The following is a 22,164-nucleotide window of genomic DNA, read 5'->3' as shown; positions in this document are numbered from 1 at the left end:
GTTTCTCCCCTCCCGCCTCAGCCCCTACAGGTGTTTTCAATCAATAGTTTGAGGCTTATTTCCCAGCGCTGGGACCCTGGGTTGGGTGGTCAGTCCTGCTCCACAGTTTCACCAGGTTTATCTGCGTGCAAATGTAGGACCACCTGGTCCACCAGCAGCTGCCTTGCTGGCCAGCTGCAGCCTTCCACGCCGCACCCCTCCATAATCCACTGCTTTGCTGGGAGTCCTCTCTTGCTGGCTGCCTGTCTCCACCCCCTCCTACCAGTCTGGATGAATGTGTCTTCTTTAACTCCTTGGTTGTCGGACTTCCATACAGTTTGATTTTCTGTCAGTTCTGGGTTTTTTTGTTTTTAAATCATTGTTCTTTTGGGTGTGCGAGGAGGCACAGTGAGTCTACCTACGCCTCCATCTTGGCCGGAAGTCCTAATTGTGACCTTCTTTATCACACCAATAAATGTATTTCCATAAGCTCATACCACGTATGTGATCACAAATTTAGGAAAGCAGGAAAAAAACAGATTATTTGGCTATCTATGTACAAAGTACTTTGATGTTTGAACTTCCAAAGAACTTGCAATTAAGTTGAAGAAAGAAGACCAGGAAATCAAATAATTTAAGGACTATAATTTAACAGAACGAAAGAAGTCACGTTTGCATGCCACATTGTAAAGGTATTTTGATAAAGAAATGTGAACAAAAATAACCTGGAAGCTTCCTCAGAAGTAGAAACTTGGGCTAAATTTTGAAGGATAATTAAGATGCTTTGAGCTGCAAGTAACAGAAATACATTCAAAATGGATAAATGATAAGAAAATATTATTTTGCACAATAAATACAGAAGGGGGCAGACTTCAGGGCTGGTTTATTCAGCAGCTCAGGAATATCAGAACTCTTTTTTCCATTTCATGGTTCTTATATCCTTGATAGTGGCTTTATCCTCAAGCTGACAGGAAAATAGATCTAGCAGTGCTGGGGATCACACCTATAGAAAATGTTTAGGAGAAAAGTTTTCTCTTCCCAGGGCACTCTCAGCAGCGAGGAAACTCAAGGCCTTACTTCCCACTTCCAGACTTCTCACAAGTCATTTCAGTTAAAAACCCATTCCTAAATCAAATTTAGTTAAAGGCAAATCCATTCCCCTTGCCAGTCAGGCACACACTGATGCTGAGGATAGTGCTGACTTTATTTATCTCAGGCCTAAGGCTGTGAGGAATAGCACACATCTCAAGCATATCGGTACTCTGTAAGGCAGGAAGGAAGAACAGATGTGGAGAAAACAACCAGCAAACAGTATTCACAAAAGCAGGTAGGAGCAAAAGCAAAGGGAAAAGAGAAGCTGAAGGGAACTGGTAAAGGATTTTCACACAGCACCAGCAAACAGGCTGGTTGAAACAAAGTGTTATATGGGGAAATAATAGGAAGTAGAACCTAAAGAATCACTTGAATAGTTGCAAATCTCCCTAAATATATACAGTAGTCCCAAGATAATGGATCCTGAAACTAGAGATAGTTCTGAACCCTATACATGCTATGTTGTTTCCTATACATATATATGATAAAGCTTAATTTATAAATAAGACACAGTAAGAAATTAACAATAACCAATAATGAAATAGAATAATTATAACAATATACTGTAATAAAAGTTACATGAATGTGATCTATCTCAAAATATCTTATTGTAATTATACTCACTCCTTTCACTTAAAGGAAGCACTTTCCAGCCTCTCTTTGGCATGTCCAAATTGCCAGCATCACTACTCTTGCATTAAGTAGTATAAAATAAGGGTGACTTGAACACAAGGATTGCCATCCTGGGACAGTCAGTCTGACAACTGAGACAGTTAAAAAGGGACTGATAGGTAGGGCAAGTAGCATGTATAGCGTGGATACGCTGTGGTTTCCATCCCTGGGCAAAGCTGAGTGGGACTGCTCAAGATTTCATCACACTAGTCAGAACAGGTTGAAATTTAAAATTTATGAATTGTTTATTTCTGGAATTTTCCACTTGATATTTTTGGACCACAGGTAACAAACTGGGAAAGCAAAACTGTGGATAAGGGGACTACTTTAGGCCATCTCTACAGACACTGCCAAATCTAGAACACCGCATATAACTACATATAATTAGAATCTCTAGGGCAGTGCTGTCCCACAGAACCGTCTGTGATGCTGGGAATATTCTATATCTGCACTGTCCAATCAGTATATAAAGAACTGAATTTTTCATTTTATTTAATTAATTTTAATTTATATAGCCACATTTGGCTATTGAATGGCCCAGCTGGTTTGGCTGATCAAGCTAACATTTGCTCCAAATTTAGTGGAGCAAATTTAGTGGAGTCACATGGACTAAATGAAAAATAGTCACACACCTTACTGTAACTGAAATAGTTAAGAGAATTTCCTTGTACTATCTCAAAAACAGGAAAATAGTATTATTAAGGCAAGACTTTGCTCTCACCAATCCATGTTGCTCTTTCTGATCATTGTTCTAGAGATTTCAAACCATCTACTTAATAAATCTTCAAAGAATTTTTCTAGGAATTAACCAGTTTAATATTTTTAGAAATTTTTCTTCTTGAACACAAATGTTATACAGTATCAGTGGAATACCACATAACTTTTAATGCTTTTTTAATTTTCTGATTATTGCAATTTTTTGTTTTTGGGGGGTTGCTCTGCTATTAGTACAAGTTTAATCTTCTTAGTGTGTTTGGTGGTCACTTTCATAATTTTTTAAACCTCATATACATATTTAAACCTCAATGACTTAATATCAACTAAAAACATAAAATTAATATGTATTCCCTTCTACCTCTGCTGTACTTATTTCCCTATTTATAATTTAATATTATTAATCAAGTGCTGTCTTTGAATATTATCCATTCAAATATATTTTCTATCCTTCCAAATAAAAAATCTTGATGTTATAGCCTTGATTTTGTTTATAGACAACTTTTTAAAAATGTATTTTGTATTGATTTTAGAGAGAGGAAGGAAAAGAGAAACATTAATTTGTTGCTGCACTTTTTTATGCATTCATTGGTTGATTCTTGTATGTGTCCCAACTGGGAATCAAACTGGCAATCTTGGCGCATTGGGACAATGCTCTAACAAACTGAGCTACGCGGCCAGGGCTGGATAACTTTCTGTCGTTTATGAACAAAACAGAATTTGCCTTAAGTATACTTATCCCTTTCTCGTTCTTCATGTTCCCAAAATAACTTTAAAGGCCCTTTTGGCTATTTTAAATTTCAGAAGCCTCAGCTCACTCTAGTCTTTGGCTTCTTGACCAGTCTCACACTTCTGTCCCTATCACCAATATACCTCTTTTTATATTTGAAATTCCTTTACAAGGTCTGCCTTGCATGTCCTTTAAACTGTGGGCTCATAGAACTACTTTTGGTTATACAACTCGCTACAGATGCCACTCCCTTTTCTCCCATATTTCGGTTGCAAAAATTTTCTCTGAACTTTCTACTACTACCTCTTTTTTAAAATAGTAACTACAAGACCCAGTTATCCAACATGTTCCAACTTAGCCAGCACTGATTCTAAAATATGACTCCTTTTTCAAGCTTTATAACTATCATTAAGTCACCTTTCCTTATTCGTCATTGCTTGATCCAAAGTGAAACTCCCTTAGCTTTCTACCTTTGATATAATTATTGCTCATTTTAGATACTTCTTCTTTTAACTGAATGAAGACCTTTACAGATATTCAGATGACTGAAATCCCCACCACTATCTAACTATTTTTCTGGACCACTTTGTAATCTCAGTCAGAAATATACCATCTCTTCATTGGATCAAGTGTGAAGAATTTTTAGGAAATATTCAGAATATCATTTTTCTACTCTTTGTTTACTCACCCAAATTTATTCTGTGCTTCAATAAATGTGTGGAGATAGATAGATATATATGTATATATATAGATTATATATAGAGAGATAGATAGAGAAATAGATAGATATAGATATGTACAACCAGGACTACACTTAATCTTTCTTTGAGATGTCCTTAGAACAAGTGTACGTACTTCTATTGTCAGGCTCCAATCATACACAATAAAGAATATGCAATTTGAGTTGTACATATGAAAAGTTACATACATACTTTTTTGCATTCTATGTATTAGTTTGTGATACCACCCTCACTGTTGTTTTTTTTTCTTTTTAAATTTTTATTTATTGATTTTAGATAGAGAGAGGAAGGGGGAGGAGGGAGAGGGAGAGAGAGAGAGAGAGAGAGAGATTGATTCATTATTGTACTCACTCATGCACTCACTGGCTGATTCTTGTATGTGCCCTGACAGGGGATGGAACCTGCGACTTTGGGGCATTGGGACAATGTTCCAACCAGCTGAGCTACCCACCTGGTTAGGGCCACCTTTACTGTTTTAAATTCCTATTCCTAGCCCTGGCTGGCATAGCTCAGTGGATTGAGCGCGGGCTGCGAACCAAAGTGCCGCAGGTTCGATTCCCAGTCAGGGCACATGCCTGGTTGCAGGCCACGGCCCCCAGCAACTGCACATTGATGTTTCTCTCTCTCTCTCTCTCTTTCTCCCTCCCTTCCTTCTCTAAAAATAAATAAATAAAATCTTAAAAAAAAAATTCCTATTCCTATTACCTCTGTGCCCTTTTTAATTGCTCTTCCTTCCTCCACTATTCATCTCCGCATGACATAACAGAAATATCTAAGGTATAATTTTATCTTTTTTAACCACGTATTATTTTCACTGGCAATATAAAGAATTCTTGATAAAATTGACCTGGGTAATCAACCTTTGAGATTTACTCTACCTACAAGCCCATAAGTCAAGTATCTTACAACATAATTTAGTCCAGAGTTGGCAAATAAATACCGCAATGCTGCCCCTAGGAGCACGCCCACAGCAGACAGCTTTTGTGCCACACCGAGACAGCTACTTAATACAGCACTCTAAGCAGCTATTACCACGGAAATGACTGTAGTTGGCACCTGAGACAAAACATGTTGGCCATCTTTTGTCCAGATAATTAAGTTCTACTCTATAATTCCATCTACATACAGTTTATCTTTTCTTTCAAAAGCTCCCAAGTTTGCCATAATAGTAAATAAAAACACTACCAAATCCTTCAGTAGACTGTTCAAGATTTTAGTGTCTAGGTCAGTAGCTCGCATTCCTCTTTTTTACTGACATATCTCAAGAGTTTTATAAATCAGTGATAGAGGCTTACAAGTGTAAGGAATTTTACACTAAATGAGGAGAGAGGATGGGGAATGGAGGGGAAGAGGAAGGCCAGGCTTATCTGAGATCACCAACCCAACTGAAGGAACAGGGAACTAAACAAAAAATCACTGTCAGTCTCACTTGTTCTTATGGAACCAACAGAGCTGGTAGATTTAAGAAGTATTACTTCCTTTTCTGCCATGACTACATAATCAAAGACAGCATACCTCCTAATCAACCATGCCATGTCCACATGCTCATTTTAGAATAGAAGGAGTTAATAACTGAAAAGGGAATCAAGAAAATCTCATTTCTATCATCAGTTCAAACTAAATGCTGAATTTTAAAACGAAAGTTACTGAGGATTCATCTTTCAAAGCAATAATCAGAATAAAAACTTTAAAAATCCAACATGTCAACTGAAAGCATTACCTCCAGGTTTGTTTGCTTCTGTAGTTCTTGTAGTGTGGCCATAGTCTTATTGAAAGTAGCACAAATGCGGCTCTTAGTCTCTTTCTGCTCGTCAGCAATTGGCTTAAAGCGTGCATGCAAAGTTTGATATCGAGACTTTATTGCTGACAATTCCTGTAAGAGTGTAACTGGATTTTTCTACAACAGGAAAAAAATTAATATATACTAAATTGTGGAAATAAAAAACTAAGTTTCTTTTAAAATTGAAGTACATACAACACATTCTACCATCCACTTAATCAAACACTGTGAGTATTTTATTATTCAATTGTGTGACAAGGATGGAGAAGGGGACAAAAGAGGGAAGTAGAAGACCTAAATTCTATTTGCAGGGATTTTAAAGCGTAGGTACAGAAGTACAGCACAGGGAATATGGTCAATAATATTATAATAACTGTGCATGGTGTCAGGGGGAGTACTAGAATTATTGTAAATTATATAATTGTCTAGCCACTATGTTGTACACCTGAAACTAATATAAAATAATACTGAACATCACCTCTAATTGAAAAATAAAAATTAAAAAAGAATAAAGCCTATGCATAGAAATAGCCCAGAAAAAGCAATATTAAACAGCAAATAAGCTCACTTTAAATTCATAATTCATAATATTTGATATATAGTTCACAACAACTAATTACATAGTATTTCTAAAATATAATTCTAAATGCCATTCAGAAGATGATTAAAGGACTATATTAATTTGTTGTTAAAGAATAAGACAACTTGAAACCACTTACAAAACTCTTAAGTACACTGCCATGGGGCTAAAGTGTGTATAAATGCCAGTTCATTGACTTCACTACATAAAATTATGCCCACTCAAGCAACTATATTCATATATTAAATTGGTTTTTCAAATTCTTTTGGAATATAACCACTATTCCATAAAAGACATTTCATTTTAACTGGGTCCTTTCTGCTACCTGGTAATTCCTTTCATTCCCTGATGGTTCCTTAGCAAACTCTTCAAAACTAGCTATTCCAAAGTTTCTCTACTCCATCAATTTCCATTTACTCCTTCCTGCCATAGGACCTTACCAACTACTTTACTGAGAAGGCAGAAAACATCTAGTAAAAACTCCATCTTTCTGGCATTGGATCCCAAAACAAAAACATCTATGGACGCTCTCATCCATATTTAACCCCCTAACACTACCATTATTATTGTTGTTTCGTCTCATATCCTCCATAATCTTAACTTTCCTATTATTTCAATAACCTTTTCAATACCCTTTGTAGAGACTTCAAATATATAGAAGTCTTTCCAACACTGAGGGAAAAATTAACTCCTTCTCTTGACTCTGTTGTCACTTCAAAACCAGTTTCATTTTTCTCACTCCATTTGCCACTAACCTTTGAGGTCCTATAATATAAATCCTCAGTTTAACATACCCATAGACTAGTATTCTTTGCCAAATTATTTTAAATAATTTAAAGGTCGGGCTTGCCCTATAGAATAAAATTTTAATAACCTTCTCCCTTTTTAAAGATTTTTAAATTAATTTTTATTGATCGATTTTTAGAGAGAGAGAGGAAGGGGGGTGAGACAGAGAAACATCAGTTTGTTCTTCCCTTTATTTATGCATTCATTAGTCAGTTCTTATATGTGCCCTGACCTGGGGTCAAACCCACAATCTTGGCGTATTAGGACAATGCTCTAACCAACTGAGCTCCCTGGCCAGGGCCTTAAAATGAAGTCATGATTTCCATAAAATTATAGCATCTTGATTACCTTCCTACTCTTCATATATCTCCTTTATGGACCCTACATCATGGCTATAGGCAGAGACTCAGTTCATGGCCCTCTACTCCCTTCTTCCTTGGAGATTTTTCTGTAAGCTTTTGATGATGGAAATAGTAAAAAAAAAAAATAATAAAGTTAAAATAAAATAAATTCCAACAGGAAGGAATAAGAAGAAAAAAATCTAAGTTAAAGACTGCTAAAATAATTCTACAGAGAGTGATCTGGACCTATGGCATGAGCATTACAAGTAGGAAAAGGGACAGAAGACAGCATGAAAAAAGAACTCTTACTGGTATGTTTGATATGGGCAAAGAAATAATACATAACACCAAAAGTATATTAAGCTGCCTTTTGGTGTATCTACTCAATACACACCCACAATGACGGTGAGACCTGTCCTCTCACTCTCAGGAGTACATTTCACATCATGTTCTTAGATTCTGGACATTGTATTGGATAAAAGATCTCCAGTAGAAAAACTGGAAAAATACAGTAAAAAAATAAATCCTAAAAAGTAGGTAGTGGGGGGTGCATAAAAATGAAAATAGAAAAGATAAGAAAAGTAGAGGATAGATCCAGGAGGTCCTATATCTCACTAATAGGAAAGGCCATGAAAGAGGATTTATTTTCTTATGAGTATACTGAGTAAGAAAATATATAAAACTTCAGATTCATATGTTTTCAGGTTTAAAGAGCCCCACCGAGTGACAGCACAATTAATGAAAAGACCTATACTGTAACCTAAAATAAATTTCACAAAACGGATAAAATATTCTCTACATTCCAAGAGAGATGGGGGGAGGGCAGAAGAAGGAGGAACACAAACACAAACACAAACACAAAGGATTGGAAATTAGAATGGCATCTATTTCTCAAGAAGAACCCTGGAAGCTAAAAAACCACAAAGCAATAATGTTAAAATTAAGAGAAAATAATCTCCAATCTAGAATTCCGTCTTCAACCAAACCATCTCTTAACTAAAGGTTTAAATAAGGCTTAAATAAAGATATTTTCAAACATTTGATATCTCAAAAAGTTAGCCGTTTGTGTATTCTTCCTCAAAAAGCTTCTAAAGGATATGTGCCACCCAATCAAGGAAATAAACCAAGGAAGAATGAAACATGTGATCCAAACTAGGAGAAAAACAAAGGAAATTACAGAAACGATGGTAAAGAAACCCCAGAAACACAGCCATGCAGGGGCCTGTTAAGCGGGTCAGATTGGAGCAGAAAGATAGCACAAGAAGGGTTGCAGAAGAAAATGGGAAAAAAAATGAAACTAAGGGATCATGTGATGTGCCTGAAAATGTTGACAAGAGTTTTACAGTTCTGTTAGGAAAGTCTGAGGCTTAATTATTTGTCAATAATTAATGATAAATGCACAGGAAAACTAAACAAATTGAAGAAAAATAAATAAATTATTAGCTTCAGAAAAACAAGTTGTGTAAGAAAGGAAAAGCAAATATAGTATACTATGACATAGACAAGAGCAGTATCCACAGAGCCATAACTACTGTGGTCTGAATGTGTCCTTCCAAAATTCATTGGTTAAAACCTAACCCCCATGGAGATGGAATTAGAAGGTAGGAACTTCAGGAGGTGATTAGGTCAGAGTGATCAGGAATGGAATTAATGCTCTGATAAAAGAGGCCTCAGAGGGATCTTTCCCTTCTGCCACGTGAAGATATAATCAAAAGTCTATAGCCAAGAGAAGAGGGCATACTGACACTTTGATCTTGGACTTCTGTTGTTTACATGGCCCCACTCGGTGGTATTTTGTTATAGCAGCCCGAAGACTCAGATATATGTACAACTATGTACAATAGCATTATTCACAATATCCAAAAGATGGAAGTCACCCAAGTGTCCCTTGACAGATGAATGGATAAATAAAATGTGGTATATACAGACAATGGAATATTGTTCAGCCTTAAAAGGAAATTCTGATACATACTACACCCTGGATGAATGTTGAGGACATTATAATAATTGACATAAGCCATCACAAAAGGACAAATATTATATGAGTCCACTTTTTAATGCACCATGAGTAGTCAAGTTCATAGAGATATAAAGTAGAATGGTGATTGCCAGGGGTTGAGGGGGGGAGGAAATGGGGGAGTTATTGTTTAATGTATACACAGTTTCGGTTTGGAAAGATGAAAAGTTCTGCAGATGGATGGTGGTAATGGTTGCATTTAATGTGAATGTACTTAATACCACTTAAACATGGTTGAAATGGTAAATTTTGTTATGCATATTCTACCACCAAAAAAAAAAAAAAGCTAAGAATGTAAAATGGTGTAACTGCTTTGGAAAATAATAGGCAGTTCCTCCAAGTATTAAATGTAGAGTTACCATATGGTCAGCAAGTCTACTCTTAGGTATATACACAAGAAAAATGAATGCAAATGCCCACACAAAAACCTATACATTAATGTTTAGAGTGGCATTATCATAGTAGCCAAAAGAAGGAAATAACCAAAATGTCTATCAACTCATGAATAAATGAGAAAATGTGGTATAGCCATACAATGAAATATTATTCAGCTATAAAAAAGAATAAAGTACTGATTCATGCTACAACATGAACCTCTAAAACACACACAAAAAATGTGATTCTGTTCACATAAAATATTCAGACAGCAAATCTATAGAGACAGCAAGTAGATTAGTGGTTGCTGGTAGCTGGCTGGGGGTGGGGTTGAGGAGTGACTGCTAATAGCCATTTAAAAAAATCACTGAATTGTATACTTTAGAAGGATGAACTTTATAGTATGTAAACTGTGGCTCAATAAAGCTATTTTTAAAACAAGTTGTAGAAAAGAAAAAAACTGGAAGTGGAACAAAAATGAGAGATGGAAATGGAGGAAAGGTGGGAACACCATATGAAATGCCTTCCACATAGTACTTGAAAGACAGTGACTCAGATGAGTCCTTTGGCCAGTCATTTGGTGGTACCACTGGACCAGAATTGATTGGCTGTTCTTCAGTCAGAGAGAAAAGAGGAGAAAAACAAAGTAAAAGCTAAGTTAGTTAAGGAGCTAGAATCGTCCTAGTAAGGAACTAGAATGTTTAGTAAAAACTAAACCCTCACAATGCTTTACCAATTTTATATAAAATGTTATTTTAATTTGTACTTCAACTCAATCAAAAAATTTTAATTATATAAGTTTTTTTTAACTGTAAAAGATATTTCTTATCTTCTGGTAAGTGTTATCAAAGATAAACATTAATGATTCAAATGGTAAAGAAATGTTAACAGACAATTTTTAAAAACTGCTTTCATCGCTGGCTGGTGAGGGTCAGTGGACTGAGCGCCAGCCTATGAACCAAAGGGTCACTGGTTTGATTCCCAGTCAGGGCACGTGCTGGGGTTGCGGGCCAGGCCCCCAGTGACAGGTATGTGAGAGGCAACCACACATTAATGTTTCTCTCCCTCTCTTTTCTCCCTCCCTTTCCCTCTCTCTAAAAATAAATAAAATCTTTAAAAAAAAACACAAAATCTGTTTGCTTTCATCTTCATGGGCATGTGTACAAGTACTTATTTCATATAAACAGAGCTAGTATTTCTAAAGCAACCTAAACTTAGAATAACTAAGTACATAAATATAAGTAAAAATCACAGTTCACATAACAAATGTAACAGTATATCATCATCTTCAGAGACTATCATTATTGCCAGGATCTCTCTCCTCTTATTTAAGACTGCCTTACTGTAGTTAGCTATATTCTCTCTCACAATGTCGGAGGCTTAGCTATATTCTCTCTCACAATGTCAGAGGCTTCCACAATGGTTCATATCTCCTGATTCAGTATTTATTTTTAAGGGTTAAAAAAAAAGTAGCCACAAATTTCCTTGACTATGGGTACAATAATATGTTCTAGTATCCTGTGACCAAATTTTCAACATAAAAAGATTTTAAGATTCTATTAATTTAGTACTTGACACTGTAATTGTTATAATCACTATTACTAGAAATACTATCAGAAAATCTTTTAATAAAATATTCTGTTAAAAAGACACTGATTTTGCAGATTACCTTGCCTGCTGAATCAGGATGATTAGTCTTGATTTCATATTCCAGCCTGTATTGAATGTAATCCAGGTCAGAGTCAGCTTTCTGGAACTAAAAATCAGCATAAATCATTATTTTGTGAACCAAAAGGCTTATTAATAAACATAATATTGCAACCATTCTTTCTTTTCTCTTTACATTTTTTAGTATTTTAATAACATGATATATAACTCATTTTGAAAAAAAAAAGGAAAGAAAAAATCTCCATGGTCTATAATATCTAGGTTCTATTAAAATTTTTAAAGCTAGTTAGCATTTTGAAAATCATTTCTCTATACATCTGTTAGATTTTGAGCCAACATATAGATACCAAGAAGCTACTGTCATACATTAATACAAGAACTAACAATGTCTTCAAGAATTCCCTAGGGTCACTGACACACTCATCACTTAGGCAGTGGTTTTCTATCGCTGGTATGTGGTTTCAAGTTAAAACAGAACAAACTTCTTTTCAGGGATATTCAGTTTCCATTATCTGCAACCCCATTAACCAAAAAAACTACAGAGATATGCCACATAGACCAAAATTAGAGAGCTTACAGTCACAAATTATACAAGGAAAGCTATATACACCACAGAAATAGCAGTCTGAATAACCCCAATTTATTGAACTAAGGTCCTAGCATGGAACCTTCATCTGTAAGGGAAATCACATGTGTGTACACATGTGTGTTCATATAGAAAAGTTGGAAAGGATATCGAACACAGTGTTAGAAGTGGATTATGTCTGAATGTGGTTCATCTATAAATTATTCTTAACTTTTGGAAACTGTGCATCTTTTATATGCATCATCTTAAAGTAGGGACTGCCTTGACTTTATCAGGGAAACAGCTGAGTTTATTATAGAAGGCAAAACATGATTTCCTCAGGGAAACTGACTATATTCGTAGCCTACAGCCTAGGAGACTGCTCTGGGGAAAGAGTTCAGACCTTACTATGAAGCTAAGCTCTGACCTAAAAATTGGTTCTTGAAATTTTGAACCCTTAGTGGAAAGAATAAAAACTTAAAACACACACACACACACACACCATCTTCTTCTAATATATTAAAATTTTCCTTCTAATATATTAAATTTTGACATCTTGAGTGTCAGATTTTAATGTTTTATATTGAAAACTAATTTCTATTTCTTTCTTTCCTGAACAAAGACAGTTGTTGCTTCAGTTTCAGCAGCCTGCTGGCTGTCCTTCCCCAACACCAAAACCCTACGAGCAATGTTGCACTGCTCAGAGCTAGTTACGCAGCAGAGACAATATCGATAGGATTCTAGAATCTGGTGATAAATAGGAAATTTTTTAGTTACAGGTAGGAAATTTACTGACCAATTATCATAGTCTCGAAAACAAATTAGTGTCTGATCAAGGAACAAAGGGATAATGACAAACTTCATTCACACCCCTCCTCAGTTATAAATTAGCTTCTTAGAGGCTTGTGAACAGTGAGGTTGCTGTTTAGTTACCTTTAGCTACCTCTCTTATTTTTAGGAGCATAAGAATATTATAAGTAAAACTAGAGAATTTTTTAAAGTCCTAGACATTCATATTTCAGAAACTAGTTTTCTTCAAAATCCGTGATAAAAGGGGAAAGTTTTCTACCAGTTCTAAGAGTAATAAATAAAGTATGCAATTTAGCTGGGAAAAGTTCATGGAAATCAATGTTAAATCCCTAAAGACAGCCAAATTACATTCTGCTAATTGGACATCTTTGGAAGCAGACTGGGACTAGGAAAAGGAATAGTTTAGGAAATAACTTTGATTTTTAGAAAGCATACTACATATTTAATAAATGTATAATATTCTGTTATACTAATCTTTATTGTGACCAGCTAAAGACTTTAAGTAAATGGCCTGCTGTTTTACATACCACTCAACTATTTGGCAACAAGAAAAAATATAATTTCAGTCCAATTTAAAAACAACTCCTTTTTTACAAACAACCCATAGCTTCTCACTGCCACAGTAGTGCTGCCTTTCAAAATGGCCAGTGCTCTTAAAGCTCCAAACATCCTCTTGTGAGAGAGCTTGTCTCAACAGCATCAAGCCACAGGAAAATTAGGGGGAAAAATATGATGTTCTTGTCTATGGTGAGAAGAGTTAGTAGAGGTATATTCTGGACTCAGCCAGGGTTAGAAATGTGTTTACCATAGAAACATTGTTTTAAGAGAGAATTAGGTATCTTAATACTCCTAGATGTAGGTTAGCTATATTATTAACCAAAGATTCTTAAAGCACCCATTTCCTTATATTCTTCTCTATCTCCAATGAGATTTAAAAACACCTTTATCAACTCACATTTTATTTTGTTCATGGCTTCAGCCTACCATTGTAGAGAGCAGGACCAATAAAATGGCATTGGTCCAGTCAAGAAAACATAAAGTATATAAAACAAAATGGAGTCACTCACGTCAACCAAAACGGCTGCCAGTCAGCCAGGACACTTTGGTTCAAGAGAGAAACTACCTAAGTCACACTAGACACAGCTGGCAAAGAGATATACCTAAGATATCTACACCCATAATCAGAACAGCCCCATTTGCAGAGGGGGACCACGCATAGGCTCCTGGGGAAATTCTCTACTTGCCATTAAGGGACCCAAGCAGAACAGCCATGTATCAACCATAGATAGGCTCCTGGAAAAATTCCCCAGTCGCCATCAGGGGTGTCAAGACACTTATCAAGAGACACAGAAGGATGGAACACACCACTTTCAATGTATAACTGAGGCAGGCTCCAGATCACTGCTGAGACAGCTGAGCTCCACACACTACAGTGCTGCTCCATGCCATCTCCGTTGGTATTGCTGTCAGAGGCTCTGCCCTGCTGGGCTGAGGACTTGGTCTGCCCTCTGACCACCTGGTTCTAGAGATCCTTCCTTGCAAGACACTGACAACTCCCTTGCCTACTGTGCTGTCTACTGGACCTGCAGACTGAAACTGTGGGACTCAAGTTCATTATTCCCCATTGATTGCTCTGTGTGTGTGTTATATTCCTCTTAGATTGTTAGTGTGAGTAGGATATTAATGTTATGTTGATGCTCTACTTTGAGTGAACCTGCATTCAATAAAAGCTGAGTGAATAGCATAGTTACCTTGTGTGACTCGTCTATTCCTTGGTGTCAGGCTGCTCAGCAAGTGGCTAGCCAAGCAGTTGACTGGCTGACTTATAAGACTATATACCACGGACATACACTGATGACAACCATTTCATGTAATATATTATAATCATTTGCTTGCATGGTATGTCCACCAGTTGATTTCAAATTTCTTGCTAGCAAGAGCTTGATCTTTCATGTTTGTATCCCTAGTTTTTAATAAACAGCCTAATGCTCAATGACAAAAGGTAATACATAAACGAAAGAACTCTCATCCATTTGAAACAACAAACAGCCAGGGAACCCAACCACCCTTAATGCCTGTTTTAAGAATAAATATTTCAAGTTCCCTAAAAGTTGAAGACTACTTCTAATATCTATACAATCACAATTGTTTTTTGTATATTTCTGCTAGAGTGTTGACTACTATCCGCTTTCTTCCAGATAGAACAAATACATGTTTATGCTTATCTGAACTAAATGAGCGATAATATGCATCAGCACCAGGTTATAGGCATGTCATTATAGGCATACAGAAACATCAAAGCAGAACACAGTAGGCACAAGCTTCAGGTTCATCAGTTCCTAATTTGCAGGCATTTATGAAACAATTGTTAGGGTAGTACACATGAGCTCCTCCTTGTAAGACTGGTTTTATCAGTTGAGGTAGTCTATTAAATTTCTTAAAACCTTCAGGATCCTGTTATTTATGTTAATTGTGCTATAGACACCTAATGGACTATAGGGACAGACTCTCATGATACATTAAATGAACCTCGTTTAGAAAAAATAAAGAGGCCCTGGCTGGTGTGGCTCAGTGGACTGAATGCTGGCTTGAGAACCAAAGGGTCACCAATTCGATTCCCAGTCAGGGCACATGCCTGGGTTGCAAGCCAGGTCTCCAGTAGGGGGCACTCAAGAGGCAACCACACATTGATATTTCTCCCCTTTCTTTCTCCCTCCCATCCCCTCTCTCTAAAAATAAATTTTAAAAATATATATTTACAAAAAAATCTAAAATATATAGCATAGTCTTTTTCAAAAAAGATTTTATTTATTATTTATTTTTAGAGAGGGGAAGGGAGGGAGAAAGAGACAGAGAAACACCGATGTGTGAGAGAAAGATTGATCAGTTGCATCTCACATGCACCTCATCCAGGAGATAGGCATGAGTCCAGGCAGCAACCCAGGCATGTGCCCCAACCTGGAATCAAACCAGCAATCTTTCACTTTGCAGGATGGGACGATGCCCAACCAACTGAGACACACCAGTCAGGGTTACAGCATAATCTTAATAGTCAGGGAATTGTAGGGTTTCTTTTCTTTTTGCATATATGTCTTCTAGTTAAATTATAATAAATATGTACTGCATGCATAATGACTATTTAAAGCAATTTTTAAAAGATTTGTTGATTTATTTATATTTAGACAGATGGGAAGGGAGGGAGAAAGAGAGGAAGAAAAACATCAATGTGTGGTTGCTGCTTACGCATCCCCTACTGAGGACCTGGCCTGCAACCCAACCATGTGCCCTGACTGGGAATTGAACTGGTGATCCTTTGGTTTGAAAGCCGGTGCTCAACCCACTGAGTCACACCAGCCAGGGCTTGAAGCAATTTTTTAAAAGCATAAGTACATTCTCTACTGTCTTTCTTCATTTAAAGATTATTAGGGCTTCCCAATGCCATTTCAACTTTTAATATGATTCTTCACAAGATGGCATTCATATTCTCTCCACTGAAGCTTCACATTTTGTACTTTAGCCTCACTGACTTTCACTGTCCCAAATATGTCAGGCTATTTTTTAAAATCGCTAATCTCTAATAGTGCCTGGCAAACAGCAGATGCTCAAACATTATACTGTGTAATATATAGAGAATAATATTGTATAATAGATTATATTGTATAATATATATAATACTCAGTCTTCAGAGTATAAAGTTAGAATATGTCATCAAATATGACAAAACAGCTACATTCCTAAGTTGCAGAACACAATTATAATAGTGCACATACTTGAAACAAAAACTTGGTGTTACCTTGAGGGAGTATATCTTTGACAGCAATTATAACTTATGCAGATGCTAAAAAGGATTAAAGGTAAGTGATGTGGCCCTGGCTGGTGTAGCTCAGTGGATTGAGTGCAGGGCTGCAAATCAAAGGGTTGTACCAGTATGATTCCCAACCAGGGCACATGCCTGAATTGCTAGCCCGGTACCCAGTACAGGGCGTGTGAGAGGTATTGATGTTTCTTTCCCTCTCTTTCTCCTTCCCGTCCCTTCTCTAAAAATAAATTAAAAAAAAAAAAAAGATGAGTGATGTGTAGTCACTTAATTTCAAACCACTTCAACCTCTGAATAGCAGATATTCTTAGCAAGGGACCCATGATCTTACAGAGGGCCAGGATCTATAAACCTTAGCTAATAATTAGCAATTTTATGTATCCATATATACTTTTCTAATGAGATGGAGCTCCTCTAAGGATCCATAGTCTAAAGAAAAAAAAAATAAAAAACACTTTAAGAGAAATGTAACTTCAGTGTTAGTGTCAATGATAAGGTAACAAAGCAGACTGCCAAATAAGCTGAACCTCTGTACTGCTAAAGATGGAGGGGAAAAACTGGAAAGTACACTAAGTATGAAGAGACAGTGTTTTTTGTCATTCAGAAAATGTGCCATTGCTTTTGAAAAACAAATGCTAAACATATTGCTAGGCACAAAAAAAAGCAGATACTGTTCACTGTCCACTCCCTTTTACAGCTTATCTGAGTTCATGAAAAAATTGGAAGAATTAGTCCTCAGAGAATGAAAATGTCCTCATAAAATGAAAATTGAATGTCTGAGTAGAAAGTATCTAGGAAACAGTTTTAAACTAGTCAAGTCAGTATTGCCTGGTCATCCTGACTCAGGCTAGGAGATATACAAAATCACTAAAGAAATCTGTTTTTCTCAAAATTTTAGTTCTATCTTTGAGTAGTAGAATATACTTTTTCTTTTGTTAAGCAGGATTTCTAAATCTTTATAATAAATATGCCATTCTGTAGTAAGGAGGAATCTTTTTTTAAAGCTAACTTCTACCCCTTCCCATTCACCCAAGTGTAAACATTTATTTGCATCTATTGTTTATGTGCTAAGAGACTATAAAAGACTAATATTACATATATTTGTTCAAAGACACTGTACTTTTTCTTCAAATCAATTTTTTTGTGACTTACGTATTTCTCTTGCTTGTTTACATATAACTTTGTTTACCTCAGTTCCGCATACACAATAGGTAAAAGATGTCCTAGCTGGTAATTATTTGATCAATCAATAAATAAAGCATTACAATCTAATGTACCCTGATTAACTATATGAAAACACATTCTCACAGGGCATTTGAGGTAGGGTTGAAACATAAAATACAGGACACCCAGTTAAATTTGAATCTAAGATAAACAATGAAAAGAATTAGTATACCTATGAATCTCTTTTTTGCTTGTTAGTTCAGTTTGTTAACTAGATTCCATATACAAGTGAAATCATGTGGTATCTGTCTTTTTAATACTAGCTTATGGCACTTTGCATAATGTTTTCCAGGTCCATCCATACTGTCACAAAGGGTAAAGTTTTTCTTTTTTACAGCTAGGTAGTATTCCATTTTCCATTGTGTAAATTGTCCTATAGTTGTTTTATCCACTCATCTAGTGATGGACATTTGGGCTGCTTCTATATCTTAGTGATTGTAAATAAAGCTGCAGTGAATATAGGGGTGCTTATGTTCTTCTGAATTAGTGTTTTGGGTTCCTTTAGATATGTTTCCAGAAGTGGGATTGCTGGGTCAAAAGACAGATCCATTTTTTTAAAAAAGATTTTATTTATTTATTTTTAGAAAGGGAAGGGAGGGAGAAAGAGAGAGAGAGAGAAACATCAATGTGCAGTTGCTAGGGGCCATGGCCTGCAACCCAGGCATGTGCCCTGACTGGGAATCGAACCTGCGATGCTTTGATTCACAGGCCGTGCTCAATCCACTGAGCTACGCCAGCCAGGGCAAGACAGATCCACTTTTAATTTTTTGAATTATCTTCATACCTCTTTCCACAGCAGCCATACCAGTCTGCATTCCCACCAACAGTGCACAAGGTTCCCCTTTCTCCACATCCTCACCAGCACTTGTTTGTTGCTTTATTGATAATAGTCATTTTGACAGGTATGAGGTGATAACTCATTGTGGTTTTAATTTGCATTTCTCTGTTGATTACTGATGTTGAGCATCTTTTCATATGTGTATTGGCCATATCTGTATGCCCTCTTTGGAGAAGTGTCTATTCAGGTCCTTTACCCATTTTTTAATTGGGTTGTTTTTTTTGGTTTTGAGTTTTGTAAGTTCTTTATAAATTTGGAATATTAATCCCTTACCAAATGCATCAGTGAATATGTTCTCCCATTCTGTGGGCTGTCTTTTTATTTTATTGATGTTTTCCTTTGCTGTGCAAAAAACGTTTTAGTTTGATGTAGTCCCATTTGTTTGTTTTTTCTTTTGTTTCCCTGGGGGAGATATATTCAATAAAACACTGCTATGAGCAATGTCTAAGATTTTGCTGCCTATGTTTTATTCTATGATTTTATGGTTTTGGGTCTAACATTTAAGTCTTTAATCCATTTTTAACTTATTCTTGTGTGTGGTGTAAGAGGCTAAGAGAAGGGGAAGGTTAGGGAGTGGAATGATGAGCAAAAAAGAAAAAGGACTCATGGACAACAGTGATTGCAGGGGGTGGTGGGTGGAGGGGCAGGATATAAGGGGACTAACTGGTAATGGAAAGAAATACAATTTTAAAAACTTTTTTAAAAAGAAAAAATTAGTATAAATATGTCCCATGCATTATTTGGACACACTTATGCTAAAAAAAAAGTGTACATTGCTTATCTGAAATTCAAATTTAACTGGGCATCTTATTTTTTATTTACTAATCCTAGCAACCCTAAATTGAGGGATCTCAATGTTATCAAACTTAGCACCAGAAAGAGAAGTGGTGCAGAAGCATCTCTTTACATGCTTTGCCCTTGGTCACTCATTAACAGTCAGGATGAACACTGTTTCCTTCACTTATGAGCTAATATTACTATATAACTTGCCTATACAGCTGAGAATGAATTAGTCAATACACTAGTGAATGAAGTAAGTTTTGAAATTCAAACATCAGCCTAATTAAACCAACGTACTTCAAAACTGTGGCACACAATGCCAAGAAACTCAATGGCTTAAAAATAACAATCATTTATTTTTAAAAATCCATAATCAAAAAGCATGCCCTTGGGTGAGGATAAAAAATAAACAGTATAATCTTTTAAGATAAAAAAAATATATCTGAGATAATTTTTTTTCTCAGATATATTAAGTAAATAAAGATTTTATTTACTTAATTTTTTGATAGAGGGGAAGGGAGGGAGAAAGAGAGGAAGAGAAACATTGATATGTGAAACATCAATTGGTTGTCTCTTGCCACGCCCCCTCCCTGCAATGGGAAAATGAACCCGCAACCTGGGAATGTGTCTGACCAGGAATCAAACCAGCAAACTTTGGCTTTACAGGACGGTGCCCAAGCAACTGAGTCACATGGGTCAGGGCTATCTGGGATATTTTTAATATTAAAATTTTGTATTATGTTTGACCGACAAAAGTAAGGTATTTTGGTTTCTTTAAAACTTTTACTTTGCTCCAAGAAAGAAAAAGATTTCCCACTTGATTTTTAAATAAGCTCATATTCATGGCCTTTCATATCCTACTGGCAAAAGATTTGACACTTCACTAAAGAAGATATACCAATTGCAAATAAGCACATGAAAAGATATTCAATATCATTAGCCATTAAGGAGATGCAAAATGAAACTGAGATATAACTACACACCTATGAGATTGACTAAAATGAAGAAGACTGACAATATGAAGGGTTGGTGAGGACATGAAGAATCTGAAACCCTAATATATAGCTTTGGAAGAGAATTCAAAAGTTTCTTAGAGGATTACATAACAAAACAAAAATGGAGGTTTGGCTGCCTGCTGCCACAAAAGCCAAACTTAGGAGGCAGGTGCTGGAGCAAAAAGAAAGAAGTTTACTTAGGTGTGACAGGACCTGGGAGAATGGTGGACTCCCAGCCCTAAGACCATCTCATCTTCCTTCTCTAACCCACAGATGGTTCTTACAGGGATAGGGAGAGGAGGGCTTTGTTCTCTTAACCAATTATCTTTCTAGCTTTTGGCATGCTCAGTGTAAGATTCTCCCCCTGCCACCACCTTGGTGGGTGGGAGAAGACTCCCCAGCATTCTTATTGTCTACTCAGGGGTGTTCAACCTGTGCCCGCCCCTGCTCCCTGACCCGCCACATGCAGCCCAGGATGGCTGTGAATGTGGCCCCACACAAAACTGTAAATTTACTTAAAACATTTTGAGATTTTTTGTGATTATGTGTCACAATGTATTTAATGTGTGGCCCGAGACAACTACTCTTCTTCCAGTGTGGCAGAGACGCCAAAAGTTTGGACACCCTGGTCTACAGTAACAATCAAGTATACATTTATAATGCCACCCAAGAAAAACAAAAACATTATGTATGTCCACATAAAGACTTGTAATAAAATGTTTATAACAACTTATTCATAATAGGCAAACATTAGAAACCACCCAAAATTGATAATCTGGTGAATAAATAATTCATGATATTCTGTACAAAGGAATATTACTCAGCAATAAAAATGGTCCAACTACTAATACGTGTAACATGGACAAATCTCAAAAGCATTATGTTAAGAAACCAGATACAAAGACTGTGCTGTATATAATTCCATTTACATGAAATTCAGTGGGTGTCTGGGAATTTGGGAGGAAGAGGTTGACTGCAAAAGGGCGTAAGGAGACTTTCTTAAGCTGATGAAAATGTTCTACAGCATGGCTGGGATGGTGGTTACATGAGTGTACATATCTGTCAAAATTCATCAAATTGTATATTTAAAATGGGTGAGTTTTAGTGTATGTAAACTGTAGCTTAATAAACTGGTTATAAAATATAGTGCTGGATTCACACTTTATATCTCATAATTTGTTTTTTAAAAAGTACTTTAAATGAAGCCCTGGCTGGCATAGCTCAGTGGATTGAGCGCGAGCTGGGAACCAAAGTGTCCCAGGATCGATTCCCAGCCAGGGTACATTCCTGGGTTGCAGGCCAGAACCCCCAGCAACCGCACATTGGTGATTCTCTCTCTCTCTCTCTCTCTCTCTCTCTCTCTCTCTCTCTCTCTCTCTTTATCTCTATCTCTATCTCCTTCCCTTTCCTCTCTAAAAATAAATAAATAAAATCTTTAAAAAAAAATTTTTTTAAAAAGTACTTTAAATGAAGCATTCTTAAGTTTTAAATTTAAGCATTTACTACACAATACACAAATTAAGATGTGGGGCAACTTATCATAGTAAATATACAACTGACATTGTTTTCATCTCTTACTAATTCATCTTAAAATTCAAATAAAACCTGAGATTTGCCAAAGCCTGTCAGAGAAAGAAACAAATTACAAAGTACTACTCGTT

The 22,164-nt window shown here is 36.2% G+C and overlaps 1 protein-coding gene across 1 annotated transcript in view; it reads right to left on the bottom strand.

The window, feature by feature from the left end:
• SKA2 (spindle and kinetochore associated complex subunit 2) overlaps positions 1 to 22,164 on the bottom strand; it is a 29,032-nt gene that overhangs the window by 3,301 nt on the left and 3,567 nt on the right. The window contains exons 2-3 of the mRNA XM_036033651.1: positions 11,476 to 11,562; positions 5,648 to 5,824 (exon numbers count right to left, since the gene is read on the bottom strand). Of these exons, the coding sequence (XP_035889544.1) occupies positions 5,648 to 5,824; positions 11,476 to 11,562 (264 nt within the window). The remainder of the gene's footprint in view (positions 1 to 5,647; positions 5,825 to 11,475; positions 11,563 to 22,164) is intronic.

This window comes from Phyllostomus discolor, chromosome 8 (assembly GCF_004126475.2).
Source record: "Phyllostomus discolor isolate MPI-MPIP mPhyDis1 chromosome 8, mPhyDis1.pri.v3, whole genome shotgun sequence".
NCBI classification, from domain to species: Eukaryota; Metazoa; Chordata; class Mammalia; order Chiroptera; family Phyllostomidae; genus Phyllostomus; species Phyllostomus discolor.
The sequence above is the reverse complement of the archived record's forward strand: the minus strand, read 5'-3'. Positions and strand labels throughout refer to the sequence as shown.